The sequence below is a fragment of the Rosa chinensis genome, unplaced genomic scaffold, assembly GCF_002994745.2.
Source record: "Rosa chinensis cultivar Old Blush unplaced genomic scaffold, RchiOBHm-V2 RchiOBHmChr0c20, whole genome shotgun sequence".
NCBI lineage: Eukaryota > Viridiplantae > Streptophyta > Magnoliopsida > Rosales > Rosaceae > Rosa > Rosa chinensis.
The window spans coordinates 110,119-128,700 of NW_020126833.1; the positions used below are offsets into that span (position 1 = coordinate 110,119).

At 38.4% G+C, this 18,582-nt stretch overlaps 2 protein-coding genes and 1 pseudogene across 4 annotated transcripts; 1 reads left to right on the plus strand and 2 right to left on the minus strand.

Moving 5' to 3' along the window:
* Positions 1-116: 116 nt before the first annotated feature.
* LOC112181283 (zingipain-2) lies at positions 117-1,774 on the plus strand. Its single transcript, XM_024319698.2, has 2 exons — positions 117-892; positions 1,089-1,774. The coding sequence occupies exons 1-2, from the start codon at positions 451-453 to the stop codon at positions 1,688-1,690; spliced, it is 1,044 nt and encodes a 347-aa protein (XP_024175466.1). The 5' UTR covers positions 117-450; the 3' UTR covers positions 1,691-1,774.
* A 1,561-nt stretch (positions 1,775-3,335) lies between these two features.
* Positions 3,336-6,950, minus strand: LOC112181284 (protein SSUH2 homolog). 3 transcript variants are annotated; one of them, XM_024319699.2, is made up of 5 exons: positions 6,729-6,950; positions 5,178-5,274; positions 4,439-4,481; positions 3,974-4,028; positions 3,545-3,630 (listed from the first exon to the last, which is right to left on the minus strand). In XM_024319699.2, the coding sequence occupies exons 1-4, from the start codon at positions 6,867-6,869 to the stop codon at positions 4,010-4,012; spliced, it is 300 nt and encodes a 99-aa protein (XP_024175467.1). In that variant the 5' UTR covers positions 6,870-6,950; the 3' UTR covers positions 3,545-3,630; positions 3,974-4,009. The 3 variants fall into 3 exon arrangements, with proteins under 3 accessions (XP_024175468.1, XP_024175470.1, XP_024175467.1); XM_024319700.2 differs by lacking the exon at positions 4,439-4,481 and having other exon boundaries at positions 3,336-3,630; positions 6,729-6,949; XM_024319702.2 differs by lacking the exons at positions 3,974-4,028; positions 4,439-4,481 and having other exon boundaries at positions 3,498-3,630.
* A 3,585-nt stretch (positions 6,951-10,535) lies between these two features.
* Positions 10,536-17,314, minus strand: LOC112181277 (annotated as a pseudogene).
* Between the last annotated feature and the right edge of the window lie 1,268 nt (positions 17,315-18,582).

The following is an 18,582-nucleotide window of genomic DNA, read 5'->3' on the forward strand; positions in this document are numbered from 1 at the left end:
CCATCTCTAGTTCTTGGTCTCCCTTGTCATTTTCTTTGTTATTCTTCTGATCATGTAGATGCCATGCGATTTGTGAAATGAATTATAGAATCCCAGTCCCATACTCCAAATCCATTCATTAATTACGTCTCGGGGTTGCACCATTGCAACTTTTGCATGAATATTGGATCGACTCAGGTGTGGATAGCTTGGGGCTACTCTAACTCAATTCTGCCACTGGTTAAAGAACCTGAGTTAATTGGCTATCCTTGAGCCCCATACGAAACTCATTCAGAAGGGAAGTTGAGTGATCGTTAAAAAGACAATCTGAAAAGCTTGCCTTAACAAATCCACAAGCACCAAAGGCATGAACAAAGAAATGTTACCTAGAAAATACGAACTCGAAATCTATATTAGACTTGCAAAACCAACATATTAGGCATAAGATCCACCAACATTCCAAAGGGAACAATGCAGACATCTATAATGCTAAGGTGTGCCAGTTTTATGTTGTTTATGGTCTGGACGCTGTGCATATCATCGTCTCTGGCGTGTACTGAAAAGCAGAAGCCGATAGGGTATGAGCAAAAATCCATGAAGGAGAGGTACGAAAGGTGGCTGACAAAATTTGACCGAAGATACAAGAATAGAGAGGAGTGGGAATATCGTTTCGGAATTTTCCAGTCCAACGTTCAGCTTGTTGATTTTATAAACTCTCAAAACCTGTCATACAAACTCACTGACAACAAATTTGCAGACATGACAAACTTAGAGTTTACAAGAACCCACTTGGGTTTCCAAGCTGGTAGAAATCCAAAGACGAAGTTCAGGTATGAGTGGAAGGACTTGCCAACTACAGTGGATTGGAGAAAGAATGGGAGCGTAACTCCGGTCAGGGACCAAGGCCGATGTGGTATAAAACTGAGTTTATTCTCTAAAAGTGTCTGCTAACCACTTTTATATTTTGTTTTTGTGGCTCCTGCACTAGATAGTACTGACCTATTTAGTTTGCATTCTGTCACCTTTCTTCTTAAAATCAAATACTCAATATAATTCCACTGACACAAAGCCTATGTGGATATATAATACGTATCATTCTATATGTACAGGTAGCTGTTGGGCATTCTCTGCAGTTGCCGCTGTGGAAGGCCTTCACGAAATCAATACCGGAAAACTGGTGTCACTCTCGGAACAAGAGCTAGTGGACTGTGACGTAAATACCGGGAACCAAGGTTGCAGTGGTGGATACATGGAAAATGCATTTGATTACATAAGAAAGCATGGACTCACCACTCAAGAAGATTATCCATACACAGGATCAGATGGCACCTGCAATAAAGCTAAACAGAAAAAATATGCTGTGAAAATAGGCGGCTATGAAACAGTACCTGATAATGATGAAAAAAGCTTACAAGCTGCAGTTGCTCATCAACCTGTCTCGGTTGCAATTGACGCGGGTGGTTTTGCTATGCAACTCTACTCTTCCGGTATCTTCACTGGCCTGCTATGTGGTAAGAGTCTCAACCATGGAGTGACAGCAGTCGGATATGGTGAAGAAAATGGTAACAAGTACTGGATTGTGAAAAACTCTTGGGGTCCTAACTGGGGTGAATCTGGTTATATCAGAATGACACGTGATTCTATTGATAAGGAAGGCGCTTGCGGCATTGCTATGATGTCAAGCTACCCTGTTAAGTCTCGAAAAATGTAGTATTGGTTTATGTATACGATCAAGGTTAAGTATGCAAGTATTGAATTAATAACATCAATAATACGTATGATCTAGTTATACAAAGCAAACAAGGGAGATGACAAGAATCTAATGAAACTATGGGTATTAAATTGGAATATGCACAGTACATTTCTTATATTTCGGTCTGAATTTTGGGTTACATCGTACGTTGATTCATGCATGCTCTATAGTAGTCAAATTTCTTATACAGATGATGAGTTTTCTGTATAGGTATTAAGAATATATCGTCCACTCGAATCACAACGATCAATTTGGCAAACCAAACTTGTATCATTATGTAATCAAATTTCAAAAGTAGAAGGAGACTATTGTTGGGAACATCTCAGTAAACTCCTTGCACAACAAAACATCACTTGGTTCTTAAACACTGATCCAAACAAACAATAAAACAAGCATTGATAAGCAAAGAATCCATGGACTCAAAGAAGAAACAAAGGAGCTAGCTAAGACTATGACTCAACAAACTCTCCTTATCAGCTGACGTGGACTTTAAGTTGAGTGAAATACTAACTTGATCAATTCTTATCTTTATCACGCACGTACTAACCGGCCTCTCCGTCTATCGACTACTATCTCTCTAAGTTACTGAGTTTGAGTTGGAAACTGACTTTAGTGATTTGAGTAACTGGCCGATGGGCTTTTAGACAATAAACTTTCCTTTCAATGAACCGGTCTATAACTAACGGCCTAACTCTTGAAACCACCTATCGGCCTGTCCTTAATTGACTTGTCTTGGACCAAATGTGTTGCCCAATTAATCATTGGTCAACGTGTTTAGTCATCGGCCCAATTACACATTGAGTGGCTCTTTCTAATTCGAAGTCATTCAATGACTATCTGCACATTAGCTATGTCAAAGTGGACATGTAAATGTGGGTACAAACATTGCCCCTCCCCCCCGCTGGCTAACGAAACTTGAGTCAACCTGCCCGTCTTATTGATACTTTGAAAACTCTTGTATTTATGTTCCACACTAACTTCCTGATGGCTAAAATGTATTTTTCTTGATTGAATGAGCTTCTAGAAATCTATTTGACTGTTGAGTTTTCTTTGGCTAGTCAATTTAAATATGAATCACTCAAGCTAAAAAAAATGAATTCTCAATTTTAATAAACTGGCGAACCAATTTCCCGTAAATTACCATTTTCTCTTGGTAATCTTAGACATCTCATCGATTTGCACCTTTCATCATATTTTAGTATGGACCAATATATATCATATTTTTAATTTTCATTAACTATAAAACTAACTGCGTGTACAGTAGCTTTCCAAACCAATATTTAGTAGTTGGTCGGGATGTTCTGTTATTGCCTAAGCCATTTAATCAGTTGTCAATTGAACTGAAGGCTAGAGTTGTCTCAAGCTGCGCTATTGGCTTATTCAAGGCGTGAGAGGGTCAATCAATGAAAATATGCAAGAGTTAAGAATGGGGCAAATAAAAATACAACAAATCTTCTGATTCATTGAGCTATTGAGCAGAAAAAAGAACTGTAAAATCAAGTACCTTCAGAATCATTAAGGACCATTAGTGAGATTGCAAAAGTTGGCAAAGGAAGATAATAGGAAGCCAGATCTTTTTCTAACTCTACATATGTAGAAACCATGGATATAAGAGAGCTTGAAAATATATTTGAAAATTTTAGGGTCTACAACTGTACAACATATTCCAGGTGTTCATACAACATTTACAAACTTTGAGACATTTTTGTAGCTAAGTCGATTATTCATATAAATCCTTAGCAGTGCATCGTTTTTGATTACTTTGAATTGCATTCAGATTGTCTCCTGTATGAGCTGAATCCATCCTCATGAAATGAAAGCCCATTATATACCTATACTCTCCAGTTCCAAGGCAGCGGGAGCAGTAACTGAGACCACTTCCACCACAAGTCTTGCACCTGCACGAGTGATTAAGATCAGAATGTGAGCACATTCACAGCTAGGTAGTATAAATACACACACACACACACACACACAGAGTATAAATACACACGGACTAACACAGACACAGACACACACACACACACACAGATGCTTGAAACGGATCGCATTGTTGGGCCACACCACAATGTTTTCCAATGACTAAACCCAAATTATTTGTTAGGTATCTATCCAAGAATGGCCCTTACAAAAAACCAACCAGTCTGAAATAACTTTACTATTTGATTATCATCATGAATATATAAATAAATATATATATATATATATATTGTGTAAAACTCAAAAGTCTTGAAACCTCACCATCTTGGCCATTTTCCTTTGGGTAGCATTTGCATGTCAACAGAGTTTGTCCTCCCTATCATATAGGAGATAACAAAATTTAGACGGAAAATTGAAAAGAACTAAAAAATTAATGATAATAAAAAGAACATGTAAATGAACTAAGAACCGGCACATCTAGCCACAAAGGGCAAAACAGGCCAAAGAAACATTCAATTTGAGTCTGAAACATGATGCGGGAACTACAAGCGAAAGTTTGAGTCATGCTCAGGCAGGATGGTTTGCTTCCATATAGTCTGAGGTCCGAACTCCCTTAAGGGTACCTACTTAGTTGCTGGTTGTAAGGTTTGGCACGAGGCCCTGGTTCCAAGCCTGGGTCCGTAATGCGGGTTATGTACGATTTATGGGTATCAACATAAAAAGGAAAAAAATAAAAAAGTAGAAGAAAAAATATGAAGATGAGAGTAGTGGAGCAGTTGGACTCACACGACATCAGAAATTAGCAGCACCATCTTTTTCTGGATCAGGACTGGTTCAAAAATAAGTACCCTTTAAGCTAGACTCATTTGAAGGTACAAGTCTGAAATTCAAATTTTGCCAAGATAAAACAAAAGAAAGAGTGGTGTTAATAAGCAGTCCTATCTGCACAGAAGGAGCTTCTTTTTTTGTTTGCTGCAACTAACCTGCCTAACCTCAGTGTTGGTTAAGAAATTCATAAAACAAGAATGTCTGCCTCAACTCACATTCCACTGAAGGTAGTTTGTTATCTGAGAACAGATTTGATTTTTTAAGTAGGGTGATATAAGTATAATTATTCAAATTCTGTAAATGATTGCTATCTTCACGCAAGTAAAACAATCCTACTGGATTATACAGATAAAGTAATATTCATAGAGATAAACTAAAAACTTTCTCGATTTTAAGTATCAATAGTTCTGAACAACTTCGGCTTCCTAATGTAAGTTTCATACTTCAGAATTCACAGTTGGAAAGTTTCAGAACTCAAAAGCTCTATCTAGAGGAAAAGTCAAATGATAGAGGTACTTTTAACAGCCATTCTGATACAATATTAATTTTTGGGGTCATCTGTTGAGGCACCCACATAAAAACTAACTGAGAAAAACAGCTAGTTCTTATGTCAAAATAAAGTCAATCCAAGCAATGCAAAATGAGAAAGGGAAAATCTAGAATACATTCTCTACATAAAGGAAAGAAAGAGAGATACCTTTTCCCTGACAAAAGTGGCAATCAATCCTTCCACTCCCTGTGCAGATATCACAAGGAGGATCCGGGGTCTTTCTTACTTCTTTACGAACATTTGACTGCAACAGAGAAAGGTGATAAAAAATTAGTCAAACGTAGCAACAAAGAAATTGAATTGAACATTTCCACCCCTTTGATAGAAAGTACTAAACTGGATGTCGATAAAGACAATTTGTACACCCTAGTAGCCAACTAGAGTCAATATAGACACTAGAGAATGAGTGATGGCAGGGCAAAAAAAAAAAAAAAAGAATATTCGTTTTTGAAGGAAAGGAAAAGTACAATAAGCTGAGGATATTTGCAACCATGGTTTAAAGTGTTATGCCATTGTATTTTTTTAAACTTCCAAAGAACAATAATATCAATGCATGATACTTTACAGATTGTTCAGTTTTAATAAAGAAAGCATGCTGATACAGTCATTCTATGAGCAACACCTTATGTGATAATAAACAGAATCATATCACAGCAATTATCTACTAATGATAAGAATGCTAATAATTATATCATACTCATAACAATAATGATCAAAATGACAAAAGAGTACAACACATAAACATTGCAACAAAAGGAATCATATATGGTACAATCACATAAGATAAGATCAGTATGAAATTACATAAGTGTTACCGTTAAAGGGGGCAAATATTAAACCCAAAAAGTTGAGAAGTTGGTTCAGTTCACAGTCCACTTTTCACTGAGTTGTTAGTTATTTATTAAAATCACTTAACTGTAGATGAGTAATCTTAACGTCTTCCCTCCAAACAGACAGACCTTCAATACTTCTGAATTCTTTTTGCCTCTTCATCGGCCTACTTAACAAATCGGCCACAAGAATAAGGAGAAAAGAAGAGATCATCCTGTCTCAGTGGCAGAAAAGATCCCTCTGGATCTTCCAGTCATTGCTGATCTCAGACAACCCGTAATCCATCTCCACCATCCAACTCCATTTTTCTCTTCCAATTACATAATCCAAAAGATTTCCACTCAATATCATAGGCCTTCCCCAAGTCCATCTTCTTTCTTACCTCATCGACCACCTCTACATTTCTCCCACACATTCCTGAACGTCGAAGCCAAAACCTTAGCAGTAATGTCGTACAACCTTGTCACCAAACTAATCGGAATAACTTCCACAATCATAAACTGTCTGATGATTCAGTACTTAAAAAACTTATGTTGTGTTTGGAAATTGTGGATAGAAAATAACAGATAAGAATTTGGATTTGGTTATTTGTTTCAAATTCATTAGAGAATCGAGAACAGCACCTACATATGACTATCCGAGACTACTTGAATCAAAACTTCTTAATTTTCAATCCGGAACCAGACACTATTTTTTTCTATGTTTCCTTTGTCACATGTAACACATTCATATCCCAAAATCGAACCAACAAGCTAATGGTACAAAAATTCTGACAGGAAAACATCAAGTTCAGCAAACCCAAAACAGAGAGAAAGAGAGAAGAGAGAAGAGTGGTATGGAAATGTTTAAACTCTTGAAGTAACTTGCCTCGGTGCGGACGACCCAAGAGGGCTTGGAGAAGGAGAGTCGGGGCGACGGGTCTGGATTCCGTGGGGGAAGAGCACCGTTGGAATTTGTGGCTTCCGATCGGACGGTGGTTACTGGGCTCAGGACGATTCTGAGTGCCATCAGCGCCCACCGCTACTAAAGCTTGTCGAAGAAGGCGGGCAATGGGAGAGGAATGAATAGAGCTACAACTCCCCCAATAGAGTCTTTCTTCTATAGTTCTATAGACCCACAATCGAATTATAACTTGCCACGTGTACTGGTTATAGGAATGAAGTGCCATTTTCTCAAGCGGGATTCATATTCTCTAACACTCCTGTCGTGTGAGCGTGCGGTGAATTTCAAGTCATATAGACAGACAACTTATATTGAGAGAGTATTCAGATATCATGATAAAGTAATGGGCTTCATAACTGAAAGGGAAAAAAATATAAACAGTACCCAACTTAAGACCCATTCTAAATTTCTATACCCAAGTTTTCAAAACTATCACAATGGTACCTGGAATTCCCAATCCGACCCAACTTTCATACACGCCGTCCAAGACGGTGTTAAGCTACATGCCAGGTAGAATATTTTCAAGGGTAAATCCGACCAAGTGGTTAAGTTTTTAAAGTTAGTATTAATAAATTAATAATATTAATAATTAATGAAGAGGGAGAAATTAAAAAAGAAAAAGTAAAGTATTAACAATACTCTCTTTCTTCCTCATTGAAACCCAGAAAACCGATGTTCTCTCTGTCTCGTCCCCATTCAAATCCAACAAACACAGAAACATGCTATCAAGCAAAACCAAGAACTTATCACTCATAACTATCATATGACGGGTTTCGCATCAGGCAATTGTATTATTTGAAGGTGATTTTTGATGAACATCAATTCCCCATGAAGTTCCATTCTTTTACAACCCATTCTTCATCACCCTCAGATCATCATAAATCAACTTCTTGTCATTTATATCCACATTCCATCTCTCAGTCTTAGCAAAACCACATTCCAAAATCTCAACTGCAGCCCCATCACAATTCACATGTAATAATCAAGAACAAGCAAGCATTTTGCGAAAGCAAACCAGAATTACACACAAACCCAACTACCACCAATGGTGAAAACGCATCATTAAACACCCAAAACCCAGAAACATGAACAAATTACAGAGCTGAGCAACCCAAATGAAGATTGAAGACGCCTTCGACAGTAACAAAAACCAATTTCAGATCAACCTACAGATTCGAGGACTATAATCCTTCCTGCAAGCTTCTAAGACTATAATCCAGCTCCATCAAAATCAACCCAAAAATACTCAAACCAAGATGCAATCTTTGCATAAAAAAGCTTCAAACATTCCTACACAACAACCAAATCCAGAAAGCATGAATAAGAAAAAAAAAATTAGATATGAGGACGCAACTGCTTAGTCTTCGCTCCAATTAATCACGAAAGCCTCCACCTCCTAACATCCCCATCACTCTCATCCCTGCCGTCGTTTTCGCAGTCCAATTTCTACGAATCGGGGCGGTTTCGCCGAAGAAGCTCAATACCCAGGTCAGAAAATGCGGCAAAAAGCAACCCAAAGGTACTCACCTATAAATTGGGGAGGAGGATGGTTGCTGGTGTTTCAGAGCAACTAGGTTCTGGTGAAATTGGGGCAGAGAGAGAGAGAGAGAGAGAGGGAGAAATACGGAGAAAGAAAAGGGTCTGCTTCGCTGGAGGAGACAGACAAGGGCTGGGTAAGAAAATTACCCAAATACCCATCTAATTTTGGCGCGTAGCATGTGGGTTAACGCCGTCATGGACGGTAGGTACGAATATTGGGTCGGGCTGGTTATTTTGGGTACTATTGTGATAGTTTCGAAAACTTAGGTATAAAAATTTAGAATGGGTCTTACCTCAGGTACTGTTTATATTTTTTTCCCTAACTGAAATCAATTCTCACCCAAATCCTACACAAACTCGTAAGGAAAGTCCTCACCTTTTCATGTAGGATTATTTTCAGATTTTCGCATGACCTATATCCAGAGCCGTCTCACACTTTTTGAAGGCCTTGTGCGAAAGCTTAAAATGTGGCCCTCCAAACTTTAGTCTTATATGAAATTTATACTTCTTTTTTTTAATCAAAAGAGGTCAACCTATTATATAGATTCAGCAAGCAGTACAAAACGAAACACCTCTATAGGGTCGACAGAAATAATTGTTCCTCAGAGTACTCTGAGACTCCTATTCTAAAACAAGAACATGTAAGAACCTAAAATACCCCCAGTACACCCACCTTTTAGGAAGTCCACGCACTGTTATTTCAAACAAAAACCTAGAAACTCCGAAGCAATAAAGTAAAATGACCCTCAGAGCTACTGGTCTTTGCGACCAAGATTAAAAAAATCAAACAACATTAGGAGTAGAGGATGATGTGTCACCATCTACTTCATCTTCATTCATTAGAGCCGCCCAAAGTAAGAAGCCCCAAACAACCTCAGTCCAGCAAGAGACCCAAGCAGTTCCATCTCCAGCCCATAAAAGGCCCAACATCTAAAGTCGAACCCAAAATCCCTTACTATAAGCAAAAGTCCAATCCAGGGATCCAATAACAGACCTCAAGTCCCAAGCTTCATTGATCCCAGGCCCACCAAGAGCCACCAACGCAAGCCCTAGAAGCCCAGTGACCATCTTCTATGCTGCCATCATCGGATTGCCACCGCCCTTACTGTTGAAAGTAGAAGGGACACACCAGCACATACCACCGCCCCCCACGCCGCCGTTGCCACCACTGGAGGCAAAGAAACACCGCGGCGAGCCCTGCATCAAACAGTGCAGCTTTGCTGACATCACAGGCAGAAACAATTACCCAACCCTTGTCAACGACAACTAGAGAGTCATGCCACCACCGTCAACCATGAGATCCTCGCCGATAGACGACGAGAGATGCGAGAAGACTCTTCGGATCGTTGGCGTCACTGCCATAAATTTTGGCCATCCAGTCTTCACAGCCTGGAAAACAACCAATTCCAGATCGGTCCCCCGATCTCTACCACAGCCATCACAAACACAACTCATCCGTTCGCGAGCAGATCCACCATCATTGCCAAGTGGAACTCCCCTAAGCCAGATCCTATTGACCAGCACTCCATCTCTACCAACATCAGCAAAAATGCCTCCTCCACCCAAAGAGAGAGACAAACGAATAGGTTTATTGCTACAGCAATATGAAAAGAGAAGCAGGTGAAAGGTTTTGTCGCTACCGCTCACCAAAGAGAGGAACAGACGATAGTCCTCCCAAGAGAGAGTCAGAGCCATTTTTTCTGAATATTTGTAATACTTTATAAATGAAATTTATACTTGAACAAACTCACAATATAAAATCAAATAGTCAACAATATATGATCAATGATACCTCATTAGATGAGCCTACAAAAGAGGCTAAATAGTCAATACAAGTGTAAAGTTTGTAGCAAAAATAATTACAAAAAGATGTTTGATCAAAATAATACGTTCTTCCAGCCAAGCTGATTGATATTCATTTGAAAATCCATCTCCTTGCCTTCTTACCTATCTTAGGTAGGGTAAAACTTGACAGGTCACATTGGCCAGAAACCTAGAATACCTTCAATACATATTGTATAATGAAAGCGCCGAGAGTCCTTCGTTTCCTTCTCCAAAATCAAAGTGATCGATTCCATCATGTAAGGACTTGATCCAGTTAGTTATGCATCAGTAAGTAAACTATTATTAGAACGGTTTTTCAATACTTTTGATCACATTCTTCACCATTTTTCAGAAAATGTGCAAGCTCGCTCGATTCAAGGAACTCTTTTATTGGTAAGTTCTCCTACGTACATACTGGTACATACTCGAATTTCGGAGAAATATCGTGATCATTTTGACATAGAAATTAAATCTCCTGATCGATGCTGCATCTATATCTATCAGTAGAACTATAACAGCTACTACTTCATCTAGCCAATCCATTTTTATGGTTCTTAAATTATACATGGCCCCTGTTGATCCCTCAAGCTAGTTGAATCTTGGAATTCTTAGTTATGTAGATTTGGAAAGCTGTTGAAGCTCTGGGATCTCATTGAGTACTCCTTTATGAGTTTGGAAAATAACGACTCTTCTCTCTCTAGTAGCTTGGCTGGCGTGTCGTATTCTGCAATCCTTCCTGTATGCACAAAATCACTTTCATAAGTTCTCTTTCAATAACCTAGTGTACGTCTGTAATTTGTGCATGTGGTTTATGATTTTGGTATATAAGCAAGCATGCTAGCATGTGTGTGCGTGTGTTTTTGCTTACCATCGCTAAGGACCAAAACGAGATCACTGTCTATAACTGTGTGGATTCTGTGAGCTATTGTAACGACAGTTCGATCTTTGAATTCTTGGCTGATGATCTTCTGGATCACCCCATCAGTTGCAGAATCAACTGATGCGGTTGCTTCATCCAATACCAGAATTCTGCTTTTCTTGAGCAATGCTCTTCCAAGGCAAACTAACTGTCTTTGGCCCGCACTCCAATTTTCTCCATTTTCGACCACTGTCAAATTCATACATGTAAGAAGGTATTGCATAGAGATCGATCTGTTCTATATAAGAGTCCAAATTAGTGAATCTAACCTGATGCTTCCAACTTCTCTTCCTTTGCACGCACTAGATCACCTAGCTGACATTTATCTAGAGCCTGAAAATTTGGGAATTTAGTTTCAGTAAAAGACGATGCAAGTATAACCAATCATTTATAGCTTGTTAAAGGAGTGTAAGCGTGTTTGTCACACGATAGTCACCTCTTCAACGAAGTTAAATCATCTGTACCAAGGATAGATAAAAAACTTAAAAGTTTTTGTGCTATTTCAAAATTCGATTCAAAGGTTTTAAATTTCTTGGCCAGGCCATTTCAGGTACTGCTTATCTGATAAGAATAATTACCTCCCAGACATCATTGTCAGAGTATTGCTCTAGTGGGTCGAGGTTTCCTCTCACTGTTCCTTCAAACATTGTTGGGTCCTGAGGAATGATGCTAAGCCTTGATCTTAAATCATGAAGGCCGATTTTGCAAATGTCTACATCATCAATTATAATGCTTCCTTCTCTAGGTTCAACTATCCTGAAAAGGCCTGTATGAGGGTTGATTTCCCACTGCCCGTCCTTCCTACAACCCCAACTTTGTTCTGTCCCGGAAATGTGCAGCTAATGTTTTTTAGGACAGATGGGAGATGTTCAGCATAACGGATCTGCAAGACAGTTAAATGCATTACGATGAGTCTAACACACGTCTGTGAAATCTTTTGGTTGATTGTTGAACTCCCACTATTTAAAATTTTCCACAGACACTTGCCTGTAGATTTTTGAAACAAATTGTTCCAACTTGCGGCCAGTTCATTGGTGGTTTGCTATCTTCAATTACAAGAGCTGCTTCACTTGTTAAATTTGAGTACTGCAAAATTCTTTCAACTGAGATCATCTTATTTTCTGCATTGCACATGTTCCATATAACTGAAGCTTGCAAAACATTCAAGTTTATTCCATACGTTACTGCCAACCCTGCAATGCCTGTTTGTATGAAAAAAAAAAAATTAGTTCCGAATATCTGCTCTGCTTATAACTCAAAAGTTCATTTGCTAATTAAGAAAGTCAGAACACTAATTAAGTAAAAATTTAGTGCACAGTCACAGTAAATGAATGAGATATATGATAATGTCTGCTCCATGATTTTCCTAGAAAATTGATTTCCCTTCATCCAAATAATGATTATTAACTGATTCCACCTTCAATAATCAATATCATGATGGTTTTTAGTTTTGTGAATGCTGTTGATACTCACTTGGATTAATAACTCCTTCAGGGAGGGTCACCAATAGAACCAATGAGAAGGCAAACACGAAGTTGGAGAGTATATTTAGTCTGAAAGAAAGCCATTCCATTGCTGACACGTTATGGAACCATGGTCTTGAGTGGCTGTCAATAAGACTGAGGTTTGCATCACTAAATCGGTCTTGTTGGTCAAAAGCACGGATTGTTGCTGCTCCTGCCAAAGATTCCGCAAAGTGGTGGAGGATGGGAGCTCTTTGTATGCCTGATAACCGTGCCAGTTCTCTTGCTGTTGGTATGTAATATTGCTGAGGTAATCATCATTATATTTTAAGTCAATAGTCATATTTGAGAGCATTCACCCACATAAAATGCTAGAAAAATAGTTATTTAGTTTCCATTCACACCATGCATTTTTTATTGCATTTTATATTAGATTGTTTTCTGATATCATTGCTTAGTGGTTTTAAATGTTCCTCATTACAGATCATTGAAAATTTTAATTATTTAAGTTTTAGAACTATGTATTGTGATTATATACCATGTAATATATAATGGTTAAAAATATTTATCAATAATATTCTTATTTGTACTAATGACTTGAATATTTAGATGCCATACAAATCAAATTTGCAATTGTTTTTGAGTTTTTAGCTTTGCTCAAAATTAAATATTCATATACAGATTGATTATAGACTGAAAGGAGCTAGAAGTCCTTACCTGATACCATATGCAAATTGCAGTTACAGGAATGAATATCACGAACACTTCCCAGGCTACTTGCGACATCACTGCAATGGTCCCTAGAATCTGTATTATTGAGAAAGCACACCAACCTAATCTGGTTGCCATTTCCAAATCTAACACACTTTGATCAGTGGATGCCTGCAAAATGAAATAAAGAACATTTACTTTTGAAGACACATGCATTCGCACGCACGCACACATACACACACAGATATACTTAAAGAATCTAAAATAGTCCTGGACTTATATACTTTGTCCTTGGTGCTTTTAGGATACACAGCATTAAATTTCTAGTGGTGACCCATGCATCTAGTTATTTTCTATATGCTTCTTCTAGTTTCTAATTCAATGACATCTGATTTTATTCTAAACCAATATTAGAGCTTAAATACTGTCAGTGTCTTCATTTTTTGTTGTAAGAATGTCAGCTTCTATGTATCTGATAATTAGTTTCATTCCATGAAATGACAGTGTCCCTCTAAAGAATAATGTGAAGTGCGCATCATTCATATGTTTCAAATTGTAACTTACCCGGTTTAAGATTCTTCCAGTTGGTGTTGAATCAAAAAAAGACATTGGCGCTCGGAGTACACTATGTAGCATAGTTGTGAAGAGCTTTGTGCTGTTGAAAGTCCGGCTACTGCTACTAGCGATGCACGCAGCAGCACACATAGTGAACTTCCAACAGCAAGCAGTACATAAACAAGTAATGTGAACTTTATTCCCACTTTAGGCTCCGTCTCACTTGTGGGAGGAGAAGCCCATGCCATCCAATAGTTACTAGCTACCTGCAGTACTTGGAAAGATGACTGTGCCAAGATTATGATTGGAATCAGTACACCACCTTTCACAGTTGTCAAATACGACCAGTAAACTTCTTTTCCAATGCTTCCTTTCTCTCTCTCTTCATCTTGAACCAATTTTCCTTCTTTTTCAGTAATCTCCAGAGAGAGATTATGCTCAGATTCCTGTCGTGTCTGTTGAAGTTCAGCATCTGAAGTGGACTCTATGATGGGTTCACTCTCAGGTGTTGGATCTTGAGTAGTTCTGCTGCTATTTTCAACTGTAAGGATTGACTCTAGAGCTCGGCTATGAGCACCAACCAAACTTCAAAGCCTGTATTTTGTTTTAGAAGCTCTTCAAAGCTTCCAGCTTGCACAATCTTTCCATTTTGCATCACCTGTTGAAAACCCAATTTAGTTTTGGTTTGGTGGATTCTTAGAACTCGTGACTCATAAGTCGACTTGATCACAAACCATGTATGCATAAAGTTACTTTCTTACCAAGAGAACAGTATAATTTTCACTAGGATCCTAATTAACTTTTAGGGAGAGTTTCTTAATTATTACAAGTAGTCATCCAATCAGAAGATAGGGTTCTCTTCAGTAACAAGTCTAGCCTTCCGGTCATTGTCTGGTTCTTATATAGTTTCCATAGTTCGTTATTCTCTTAAATGACCAAGTAAATGCAGAGAGAGAGTTTATTTTGTCTTTCTTACCAGAATTATGTCCGCTGCCGGGAGAAACTCAACCTGGTGAGTGACATAAAGAGTGGTCTTCTCTCTGAGAAGACCCATCATGCAGTCCTGCAACGTATAAAATCATAATCAATTTCAAAAATTCAAAAGGATGTGGCTTCAGAGTACAAGTTACTTTAAAGACAATACTCATAATGTCGTTCGTGACACAGGAAGTCCAGGAAGTCTAACCTCAAAGAGTTGGGTGCCTGTGTGAGCATCAACAGCACTAAAGGGTCATCGAGTAAATATATATCAGCATCCTGGTAAACTGCACGAGCAATTTGTATCCTTTGTTTCTGTCCTCCACTCATATTAATTCCTCTTTCTCCAATTTCTGTTAGATCTCCACAAGAGAATAGCTCAAAATCCTTTTCCAATGCACATGCTTTCACAGTTCTGTCATACTTGGCCTTGTCGTATGCATTTCCAAAAAGAATATTCTCCCTGATATTTCCTGTCAGAATCCATGGAGATTGAGGAACATAAGCCTTTGTACCGCTGATCTTCACTGTCCCTGACAACTTCTGAATTTCTCCAAGTATGCATGACAGAAGGCTAGACTTCCCTGATCCTACAGTCCCACAAATGCCACTTTCATACCCCTCTTCACTTTTAACTGTATTCCATCAAGAGTTGTGTTGCTTGGCTCAATATTCCAGCCAAATTTCCATTTTCTATCTCAATGGAGTTTTCCATTTGATCTTTTGGAAAATGCTCAATGCCATCCTGCTGAATTTCATCTTCCATGAGATATGAAGCTACTCTATCCGCAGATACTTTTCCCTGTGCAATCGCAGAGAGCAGGTCAGGTAGATTGAATATAGGGTCCTGTAACATTCTGAAAGTGGCCAGTGCTGATAAAACTCTCCCTGCTGTGAGGTCTATGCCCATCAGCATACAAGCCCAGAAAGTGACCACAGAGATAAATGTGGGTGATCCCCAAAAGACGAAGGCGGTAGTTGCTGACAGTCGTAGTGACTTCCATAGCCAACCATACTCTACTTTCCTCAAACTTTCTAACTTTTGAAGGAACTGACTGTCCCATGCCTGAAGTTTGATTGTCTTCATGCTTCGAAGAATTTCTGAAGTGGCTTTCATCCTGTTGTCCTTGGCTTCCATGATCCTAGTCTGATATCTTTTCTGGAGATTAGTCATCGGTATGTTGCAAAGCAGTACTGCCAAAGTTGCAGCTAATGCAGCTAATGAACCCATGCCTAGATTTGTATGAAGAATGTAGATTGCCAAGGAAATTTGAATAGGCATCATCCATATTATGTTAAGTACCAGATGAAGTCCGTGATTCTTTGGATGTCTACACTCATATAGTTGATGACCTCTCCGCTAGTGTGGCTTTGGCGGGATAGGCTTGATAGACGTAAGCCTTCTTGAAATTTGAGATATCAGAGCAGCTCTAAGGCGAAGCCCTAGCTGTCGAGCCCCAAAAATCCATTGCCTCTGTGCTATTGTTTCAACCATCTTAGCTCCTAGAAAGGCAAGTGCAAGAAAATAGCCACTCCCTAAGCTTCGAGTTTTCTTCTCTGTCAGAAAGTTTACAAAGTCATCAATGAGATATGGACCAACATATGATGAAACAGCACATATAACAGCAAACAATGCATTGATTGCTGCTTTCTTCTGATAATAGTTATTGTCTTGTAGATTTCTGGGTTTGTGGTTCCATCTCTCTCCTTAACATTTTGCAGTCTCTCATCAAAAGAGTGAGACAGATACTCAGCTGAGTCTTTGATATCGACATCTGGATTTCTTCCTGGTCTATGGGTTTCTTGACTCCAACAGCAAACAAAGGGTTGAGCCAAGAGAATGTGACAAGTTGGAGAAGAGTAGCTTTTCCATATGGAGATTCTCGTCTTCCTTCTGATTGTTTATCACCTTTTCCATTTAGAAGTGGTTCACTGATGCCATTTGGGATGGTGAGAGTGAGTCCTGTCTTGCCTTGATTGAAATAGCAAATAGGCAGGCGGATGCAAGGACAATTATGAAGTCAGCATAATCACGTAACCGAAGCTGACCATGGTATGTGATACGGAAGTGAGTATCAGCAGCCACAGAGATGATGGACAAGATGAAGCTGCAAACCACCATGCTCTTAATAGCCAAGGAAACTTGATGGACTTGATATTCACAATCTGGTATACTGTATCGATGATATTGCCCATGATACCACTTGCATACCCTCGGATGAAATTGCACGAACTTTATGATTGCAGTAAGTCACACTTCCATTTAGCAACAGTAGCAGCAATATGAAATGAGTCACCATCAGTAAAGAGCAACAAGCTATGCTGATCTTGTAAATGGTGCTGAATCTTATGCCAATGCCGGTGCCATGCTTCTCTGTGCCTTGGTCTGGGAAATTTGTTCTTTGTTTGCAGATCTCGCCCATGCTTTTTTGTAAGTAATACAGTACTAAGATGCCAAGGAAACTAACTTGCATAACTATGCTAATGTGCTCACACAGCAGGGATAGTTTTGCTGGAGCCATTCTGTCTGAAATTCAAGCCTGCTGAAATCTGTCACAGATGATACAAATCAAATGAGGTATTATTCTTTCCAACGGTAAAAAATGATAAAGTTTCTAAAAAGTAGAATTTTTATTTCATAATAAGTACAGTTTTGTAAATTACATGAACTGTACATGTAAGTTATGACTACTGTTATGACTATCTTACAAACGCTCTATGGTAGGCATATTACAAGTTGCAGTTGCAGTTACAGTTAAGCAGTTCTTTAATCTGTACAGTACAGTTTTGCAATTCTGAAAAAAGGTAATAGCTTTTTCATTCCCTGGTAACATTTTTCTCCATTCATGAGATGCACTAAAACTCAATTTGAGACTATGCCAGTTCTGTTGAATATCGATCTATTGTCTTGTTTTGAACTTTGTTAGAATGCTTGACGGTCGTCTCCTTCACATGCATAAAACTTAACATTTCAAGTTGGACTTGTAAGACATGCATCCTTATACAATAGAATCTTCACCTCTAGCTATCACAATGAACTAGGATATATTGTCAATTATGATACAAAGAGATAGCAGGGTCATCGAAGGTCATCGACATAGTCCAAATAGACATTCGTGCATTGACTAGTAGTACTCTTTCTGGCCTTCATATATAAGTTATAATTTATATTTGTTTCATTTTTATGAGTTTATATGTATGATGCAAATTATGTCTAGAAGGTGAACATATATGGAGCAAACTTAACTGCTAACTATTGTCAGTTGTAGGAAATCTATGAAAATAGGGAGGCTGGCTAATGGCTCTGAAGGGGTCCTGAACCAAATAAAAACAGGAAATATAATCACTATAGAAGATGTTTTATTGGTTTTTTTTTTTTTTAAGGAAAGAATGAATCCACTTGTTAAGGAAAACCTCATTGCAACCAGAATTAGTAAAAAAGAATAAATGAAAATGAACTGCTTTTTTTTTTTATGAGGATGAAAATGAACTACTTGACCTTGGTGATATCACCAAAAGAACTTGGTGCCAAGAAAGACAGCAAGAAAGACAAGAAGAAGAACAAGAACTAAGAACATTGTAGTTCCTCTACTTCAAAGCAAGATATACTCTTTTCATCATGCACTATCTATGTGTCAAGTGATATTCATGAGCGACTACTTTGAAACTGGTATATATGAAGAATTACTTACTCATTCTCTGCTTAAATCGAACATGTCTTCCCAGACCATATCTGCTTCTCTCCGGCTTAACTTCAGCCTCCCTCCTAGTTTTGCTGACTCAAGATTCC

Excerpts from the sequence above, each read along its gene's own strand:
- LOC112181283 (XM_024319698.2), top strand. The coding sequence starts at position 451 with ATGCAGACATCTATAATGCTAAGGTGTGCCAGTTTTATGTTGTTTATG. Across the intron at positions 893-1,088 it reads CAGGGACCAAGGCCGATGTG|GTAGCTGTTGGGCATTCTCT; the intron begins GTATAAAACTGA and ends CTATATGTACAG.
- LOC112181284 (XM_024319700.2), bottom strand. The coding sequence starts at position 6,869 with ATGGCACTCAGAATCGTCCTGAGCCCAGTAACCACCGTCCGATCGGAA. Across the intron at positions 5,275-6,728 it reads CTTGGGTCGTCCGCACCGAG|TCAAATGTTCGTAAAGAAGT; the intron begins GCAAGTTACTTC and ends TCTCTGTTGCAG. Across the intron at positions 3,631-3,973 it reads AAAGGAAAATGGCCAAGATG|GTGCAAGACTTGTGGTGGAA; the intron begins GTGAGGTTTCAA and ends TCACTCGTGCAG.